Source organism: Mercenaria mercenaria, chromosome 6, assembly GCF_021730395.1.
Source record: "Mercenaria mercenaria strain notata chromosome 6, MADL_Memer_1, whole genome shotgun sequence".
NCBI classification, from domain to species: domain Eukaryota; kingdom Metazoa; phylum Mollusca; class Bivalvia; order Venerida; family Veneridae; genus Mercenaria; species Mercenaria mercenaria.
In genome coordinates this window covers 55337633-55346616 of record NC_069366.1, presented here as the reverse complement: position 1 = coordinate 55346616, position 8984 = coordinate 55337633, and the positions used below count along the sequence as shown (strand labels likewise).

Sequence of the window (8984 nt, the reverse complement as noted above, 5' to 3'; positions counted from 1 at the left end):
CCGTTTCTAGGCACTTTTCGCACTTTTGGCTCCCTGGCTAATACATGTATTTCAGTTAGGTAAAGTGCATTTATATAATGATAATATACATTTATTGAATCACTTCATTTGCTGGATAATCATATTTCATTTTTTCAATGTGACATTTTGTGTTCCTCTTAATACTTACTTACATTTTAACATAGCGTCAGTTATCTCATTATATGATAACTGATAAAGTATAATTGAAGCTAAAACGATATGGTTATGTACGCTGACTATAACATGGTAACTACAGTTTGGCCATCAATCAGGTGCCTATATTAACAAATTTACACTTCGATAACAACAAAGCAAATTGCTAATTCATGATGCTATTGTTAGATTATGATATTTTAGTTCTGGAAAAGCCAGTACCTTTGTCATAAAAGACGGGATGGTCTTGTCCTCACTTTGGCTCGAACCAAGCGCCTCAAGGTCGAGCGACTGACAGTCTAACTTCTAGTCTAACTCTTTCCTTTTTTGTTCCGTTGTTGTTTATGTTACTTATATATATATTCATTTTAGTTCTAATGATTATTTCTTTGGTTTCGTATTTAAGACAAAAATTAGATTACAATAATTTCAAATGTTCTTTTTTGTTTGTTCTGTCCATCATAGAATACTAGTTTCCTTCTATTTGTAATTTTCAATATCTTTCTTTTTTTGAAAAGGAACAAAACTTGTCAAAGACATAATTATGGAACAAGTGTATATTTATGTACAAATAAACAAAATTATTGAAACGGATCAGTGTATACTAACAAGTCATCTTGATGTACACAGTTGTTGACCTTTATTGCAAATACTGATAAGGATTACCACTGACTCGAAACCGTCACAATCCAGTATGCCTTCTGTGTACATGTTTAAAAATGATAGCGTGGATTGTACTGTTAGCCGGTTTTACGGGGATATCGAATGCTGCTAAAAATTTGCTCCACAATGCAGATTTTGAATCTAGTGATTTCAATGGAAATTGGTACGGCAGGGGTTGTCAACTGACTCAGAGTAACGACGCCTACCATGGTCACCACAGCGCACATCTATCCAACAGGTACGATCCTTATATTCATTACTGAAACATAGAAAGAGAAAAAGCGTTGGAAATAATATGTTGAAAGCTCAAAAACAATTTTCCTCTTCAAATTACTCTGTATATTTGTTATTACGCAATCTGATAAGAAATGGAATTTACTTTTATTATACATGTAAAGTATTGATTAAGTTAACTTTTATGCGTTTTTGAGATCTGATACCTTGTAAATTTCGAACAATATAGGTTAAAATGTGTCCTATCGTGTAATGTTTCGGGTAAGTCAGGTCACTTGGTAAAAACGAAGTTTGCTACTACTTGGCAAAAATATTTCCAAATTGCTAATAATGTATAAAAGTACCTTAACTGGCTGACGATTACATCAAGAAAATACATAAATGGGAAACATATTAGGGCATTTCTTGATAGAGCCGGAAACAAGTAGATTGCCAAAAGCATGATATAAAACGAACTAAAAACAAAACAAGATATAGTCACTAGTCACTTATCATCTTTCTTTTCTTATTTGAGCATTATCACATATAGTAAATCTGAAAAGTCATATTTAAGGTCATCATATGATACTAATATTCATTTGAATGCTTAAATGAATACCTTAAATTAAAGCTCAACATTTAAATGTATTTAATATAATGCTGCAATTACTACTATATATGGTAATGCCTGATTTAGGAAAGAATGATGACATTACTGTGCCCAAATTGAATGCAATTTCACTACATTGATAAAAATAAATCATCATATCTTTCTTTTGTCTAAAGTCTGATTTTCATAAGGTTTAACCTCTAAAGAGAAATGGAAACAAATTCTTTATAGTCCCCTGAAGAAATTAAGTAGTTGAACCACGGTCCCCACAACAAGCGTTCAATTACAGAAGCCTTTATGACCATGCAAGGTCATTCATTTCAAAACAATTATTGAGACCTTTTGCTATTTGTTTGATTTCTCTGAAAGAACAGGAACCAAAACTGGAGTGGATTAGCACACAATGTTAATTTGCATGCTGGTTCCCGGTATAAGACCACAGCCTATGTAAAGTTGTTGAGTACTGCAAATAATAAGACGTGTCAGAGTGTAGCTATGCAGCTGAATTGCAAAGATGGCAACGGTATGTGTATGAATATTCATAATGTGTTTAAATATTTGATATTGTAACTTTTATGCTTATGCTAAATATGAGTCAGAGGACCTGGATCTCTCAAATTAGGGAGAAATAATAACACGTTCTCTAGCCTTGAATCTTTGACCATATTTTTATCACGTATTTAGTAAAACATAAGTGTATAAAAATAATAAAAATGTCAATGCTCACTTGTATACTACTATTTTAGAAATAGATATATATATGGAATTTGGTACCACACCTAACATTCAACCTGGACAATGGTGTGAAATTGGAGGTGTTGTTCATACAAGAAATGGTACGTAGTGATTCTGGAAAAATAACCATTGTCCAGATTTTTATAATAAATGATCGTGTTCTGCAAAAGCAATGAATTGACGCAAAACTTTTCCAGATATCTCTGTCAAAACAGCTAGATTACAATAATGTTGAAATTTATTTGATGATACTTCAATACCTTACGATGAAAACGGTTTAATAAATTTGTTCTCAAATATAAAACAATGTATGCATATGTCTGCAGTGAAAATGAAACCAACTGAAAAATGTCATGTCAAGAGTTGCCGCGTTTTAGCTCACCTGAGCACAAAGTGCTCGGGATGAGCTATTGTGATCGCTCGCTGTGCGGCGTCCGCCCGTCCGTCAACACTTTCCTTTAAACAACATCTATTCCTAAACCAACAGGCCATTCTTAATGAAACTTCACAAGGATATTCCTTGGATGGTCTTCTTTAAAGGTAGTTCAAAGAATTGAATTCCATTCAGAAAACTGTTTGCCATAGCAGCCGAATGGATACCCTTAAAAAATATTCTTGTTAAAACATAGGTCCTAGGGCTTTGATATATGGTGTGTAGCATCATCTAATGGTCCTCTATCAAATTATCCCCCTAGGGTCAAATATGGTCCTAACCTGGAGTCATATGATTATATATACTTATATAGTGAAAAACTTTGGAACTCTTCTTGTCCAAAACCACTGGGTCTAGGGCTTTGGTATTTGGGACATAGCATCATCTAGTGGTTCTCTACAAAGATTAAGTCCAAATTATCTCCGTAGGGTCAAACTCAGGTGCGCGAAATAGGACCATCATGTCCCACTTGTTTATTAACTAGGAATATAAATTCATAATATAGATTGAAGGGTATATCACTTTGAATCCTCTAATTAGACTGGCTGTACAAAAAAGAGAAAAGGAATCTTGTGGGAAAACAGTTAATTATTTTTTCCTATCTTTCCTCTGACAACTATTTCGTTTTAATTTAAATTTTGACAACTTAGGTCAAATGAAATGAAAAAAGTCAATACTGCCATAAAGATATGCAACATTGCTGTTCAAGATAAGATAAGTAAGAATGTTAAATTGTTAAGGGTATGAAAGATCAATATAACAAATTGCCTACCATTAAATAGCTAATGAATTGAAATTATTATGCCTCTTAAAATGACTTTCTTATTAAAATTATCAACTTTGACTTCAGTGTGGTTATATTTTCTGATGTATTGGGATCATTGAATTAAATAAGATTTTTGCACTTCAAGGAAGAGTTGCTAGGATGGTATTAAGTAAAGAACTGCAGACAAATAAATCTGAAATGTTAAAAGAACTCGGATGGATGAATTTTTTTTGATCGATGCAAATACCATACTGGAGTAATGATATTTAAAACTACAAAAAATATGATACCATCTTACATACCTGATATTTTAACATTTTCCAGCAATGAAATTTATGGCCTTTGATCAGTTATACATAATGATATTTTAATACCTAAATGCCGCACAAATTATATGAAAAGATCATTTGGCTATAAAAGTGCTAAAGTATGGAATATCATTCCACAAAATATTCGTTGTGTGGATTCACTTACTTCTTTCAAAAGCAAATACAAAAGATACTTATTAGGATCTGAATAAGCTACAACTTTTTTCTGCAATTGCTATTTATTTATTTTCTTTTAATGGGTGAATGCATATCTGAGTGATTTTACTTTTTATGATTGTATACTTATTTTTTTCTAATTAAACGGAGTGTTTGGCTAGAGTGAATGCTGTATTTAAATGCTCATCATTCTAATTCTGTCTTATATTATAATCAGATAATCAGTTTTAATCTATTTTTGTGTGTTGAACTGTTTTTATTAATATTACAGAAGGCCACATTGAAACTTAAGATATTTAATATGTTCTAACACTGTTATATATTTTTATGTGTTACCTTCTTTAAATAAAGTTATTATTATTATTATTATTATTATTATTATTGAATCCAATCAACATGTCTTTATCGCAGAGTACCAAGTAATTTGGTGCTAGAGGGGAGGAAGTAGAGGACGTTAGGGGTTTGCACACTTCTGTACAACTTAATAACATACTCAATTAAGCCGAGTCTGCTTTTATTTGGTTTCGTTTTATGTTTAATACGAAGACTGTTCATAAAGATTTCGTTTCGTCTCGGTCAATAATTTCCTGGAGATGGTCAATAGTCATCAACCTTTACTGACCAATTCTCACCACTTGTCATTTTAAAGGTATCTGTGTATTACGTGTCAACGTTTTAATTTGCATCATCCAAGGGTACCACACCTGTCGTATCTACGTGAAGACGGAAGCACACACGGATTATCTTGTTGACTCGGCTAGTATGGAATTAGTATCATATGATTTAGACTGGAAATCCCGAGCAAATCAGAGAATCGAACAAAACAGGAAGGCGGATATCAACATTAAGTATGAACAGTATAAAACCCAGATAAACATCAATATATGGAATGATCCGATAAAAAAATGTTTTTTGCTTTTATCAATAGTTTTTACGGACAACAAAAAAAAAGAGAAAATAAATAAATTGCTATCGGATGTAAGAGAAGAAAACTCTAAAAAGTAAATCAAGTATGGTGGCGTGGATTTCAGTTTTCAAATAAATTAAGTACTGTAGAATTAGAATGTGATGTTAAATTTCAAGCTTATTTGTTGTAGAAAGAATAGGAGGTTTGCCATAATATGCTAATAGATTTATGCTTTATCCGAATACAAAATATAAAATAATTAGTTTTGCACTAATATTGTTAATATACAGGAAATTCGTGAAGTCTTGGTATACAATAATGTTCGGAAGTAAACAAATATAACATGCAATGTCAGGAGTAGTTTCATTCTCTTCTAACATCTCCCTGTTAGCGTTCTAAAACAAATTTCGCTTTAAAATTCTGGACAGGATCATATTTCAGGTTGACTGGAAATGGTGTTGACACTAGCTCTTTGGATATTGAGGTAGATTTAAACTTTGAAAAAGTTCGGCATCATATCAAACTATATTTACTGGCACGCGAGTATTCCCTGGAAGGAAATCGCATTTATTTCGTCCTCTAAATCTTAAACAATATCAAGAATAAAAACGATTAACCTAGATACATACCTTAGCTCCGGTATTACCAGTTTAGGGTTTTTCCTGTGAAATGACGTCAAGTTCGCGGGGAATTAGCGAGGCCCGAAAAGGGGTCTGTAAAACGTCAAATTTTAAGATGCTCGAAAGTAATGCCCGGACACCATTTTTCATGAATATATTTATCGGGAACTGCCCATATGAGCTGGTATTATGAAAAAGACAAATGATCAATCTTCAACACAGCTTACAAAGGGACACAAGGCATATATAACAGTATAAGACAGACCGGCAGCATTTACTTCCCTTATCTGGAGAGGGTATCAAAGCTTTTCAACAAGTTAATTTTACAATAACTGGCTTATCGAACAAATTATGAAATATTTTGGCAAATTAGTGTTGTTGTCACAAAGAAAATAAGTTTTCTTGTTGGAAGTATATGCATCGTCTGCTAGTCGTAAAGTAAAGACATGTAGCCTTAATTTAAAAACCCTCCAGACGGGCCTCTCTTGCGCATGCGCAATAAAAACGGAAGCCCAACAGTGAAAATGTAAACAAGTAACCATGCGGTAAGATTTCCACGATTATTGTACTCATATATTACCTGTGAAAAAATGAACTGGATAAACTTCTCCAAAACAAGCGTCTGTATGATTAGGCAAAAATATGTAGACGAATCGCGAAAATAGAGCATTGCGGGAGCGTGTCCGGGTACTACTGCTGTCCGGGAGCTATTCGCGTGCCAGTAGAGTTGTACTTTCACGTAGACTTTTACTCAATAATTTGAAATTTTCGCCCTTTACTGAGTCCTTCACCTGCAGATTTAGTTGTCTGACAGACCATTTGTTCTCTTAAGCATGTTTGTGAGCCAGCTTATGACTCCCCTGCCAATTTTCAAAAGGCTTTCGCTACACGTGAACTGCACGATGTAAGCCAAGCTTAGGTTACAGGGAACTCGATTTAGTTCAAATAGATACATTTTTTTAAAGACATGGGATTTATTTATTGTAGCTTCAACAGACAAAGATGGAATTTGCCTTTGGATCAGCAGTTCATTCGACCAAAATAGTAGACACTAATTATGCAGCGTATCAGAAGGCATTTTATGACAATTTTGAATGTGGAGTTCTAGAAAGTACACTGAAATGGCAATACATGGAGCAGAGTAAGGTAGTTGGTAATTATTTGTTATATTTCGAGAATTATTGCTTAATTTCAGTGTAATAGACCTACATGTATATGAAAAATTGAAAAACACTTTACAGATTAATCTGATCTTACAAATTGCAGAAACCAAATATTGTCGCTTTCTCTCTCTTTACATAAATGTAAATTTTCTGCCCTTTTACACAGGGGCACATTAACTACGACAGACCATTGAATGGCATCAAGGCCATGCGCTCACACGGGTATGTTTATTCTAGATTTAGGTATTTTGCATTATCATTTTAATAATGATTACAAAACAATCATATTCCCTTGCAAGCAAGGTAATACGCTCTTTTTTTATTTCTCATGACGTAAATTTTCTGTATTTTTTAAATTGAAAAAAATTCCATCAGATCATATAATGTATTTCCAGAGCACTATTATAATTTTAATTAAGATGTGCTGTGTCATTTCGGTTATGTATTTTTTGTTTGTCGTATCTGCCCTACGGAAAACGGCCTCGAGCTGATACAACAGACCTTTGGTGTAATGACTCTTGTTTGATAGCTTTGTTGGGTTTAATGTCGTACCGGCACAATTCTAGGTCAAATGGCGTCTTTAAATTTCGCGCTTTGATGATGGAAGAAAACCCCAGGTGCATGACCGTGCATTATATTATCACGAGCGGGAACCTGGGTAGAACTACTGACCTTACGTAAAGTAGCTAGATAGCTTCCTCGCCCGAAGAATTAACGCCTTGAGTAAGGCTCGAACCCACCTTGGTGAGGGGCAAATGATTCGAAGTCAGTGACCTTAACCTGTCGACCACGGAGGCTCAGGTTTGACATTTGAGCCGTGCCATGGGAAAACCAACATAGTGGCTTTGCGACCAGCATGGATCCAGACCAGCCTGCGCATCCGCGCAGTCTGGTCAGGATCCATGCTGTTCGCTAACGGTTTCTTTAATTGCAATAGGCTTTGAAAGCGAACAGCATGGATCCTGACCAGACTGCGCGGATGCGCAGGCTGGTCTGGATCCATGCTGGTCGCAATGCCACTATGTTGGTTTTCCCATGGCACGGCTCATTTGGAGTCCAAATGATAGTTCCGTGTTGCTTGTGATATATCGTATACTGAGTCATATCAGGAAGTGGCCGTTCTATTCTTTGATTGGTTGTACACTGACGAGATATGAAAACGCAACAGACATATGCCTGAATATATTTTACTATAAAAAACATCATCTAGAAATCGATACTCTATTTCCAATGTGTTCAAATTAAATCAGCTCAACAGACCGTAAAATTAACACAATGGCTATAGAGAATCGAGATGTGCATGTGTTGAACATTTCAAGGTAATGCTTTTTGTAGTAAAAATATATTCAGGCATATGTCTGTAGAGTTTTCATATCTCATCAGTGTATTGTACTGGGAAATAATCTAGACTATTTTCTTACAGTTTTTTTTTTATTTTCTAGGGTTTTGTTATATTCACTGAGTCGATGTATAAATATATATATATATAGGATATTTGTTTGTTTCAGTGAAATATCAATTTTATTTCACAAGTGAGCATCAAAAACTGATATTTTCACGAGTGGCGTAGCCACGAGTGAAAATGACTTTTTTGGTGTTCACGAGTGAAATAAAATTGATATTTCACTGACACAAACAAATTTTCTTTTTATTTCATGTGTAAAACTCTACTTTTGTTGCGTAATTTATAAATGTCGAAAATCGCGGGAAAGATCAACAGAACGCATAACACAAATGACGTCATTTTAACGACGTCATCGTCATTATGGTCCCCGGTATTCATAACGCTCGGTATACAATTTGACTTTTGTCGGGACGGAGGACCGGAACTAGATCGGCAAAAACAGTGAAAAATAAAAATGATAATCTACTCTTTCAAAACTGTGGATTATCACTTTTATTTCACAGAAAAAACTCTATAATTCACTGGAAAACATAAAATAAATAGAGGATATTTGTTTGTTTTAGTGTAAGATCGAAATATATTTCACCGAGTGAACACTATAATGCAATATTTTCACGAGTGGCGCAGCCACGAGTGAAAATGTAAATTATGGTGTTCACGAGTGAAATATATTTCGATCTTACACTGAAACAAACAAATTTTCTATTTATTTTATGTATTTTTAATGAATTTAACCAAATTATATCCAGTTTGTCCGCGTAACGTCACGTGCATCGCATCATGACGTCAAAATGTTGTGACGTCAGAATG

General features: G+C 34.1%; 1 protein-coding gene across 1 annotated transcript in view; it reads left to right on the top strand.

The window, feature by feature from the left end:
* Positions 1-872: 872 nt before the first annotated feature.
* LOC123550110 (anti-sigma-I factor RsgI6-like) overlaps positions 873-8984 on the top strand; it is a 29724-nt gene continuing 21612 nt past the window's right edge. Inside the window, exons 1-7 of the mRNA XM_053546828.1 lie at positions 873-1075; positions 2035-2183; positions 2407-2496; positions 4774-4927; positions 5428-5470; positions 6594-6752; positions 6936-6991. Coding sequence (XP_053402803.1) covers positions 894-1075; positions 2035-2183; positions 2407-2496; positions 4774-4927; positions 5428-5470; positions 6594-6752; positions 6936-6991 — 833 coding nt within the window. The 5' untranslated portion in view covers positions 873-893. The remainder of the gene's footprint in view (positions 1076-2034; positions 2184-2406; positions 2497-4773; positions 4928-5427; positions 5471-6593; positions 6753-6935; positions 6992-8984) is intronic.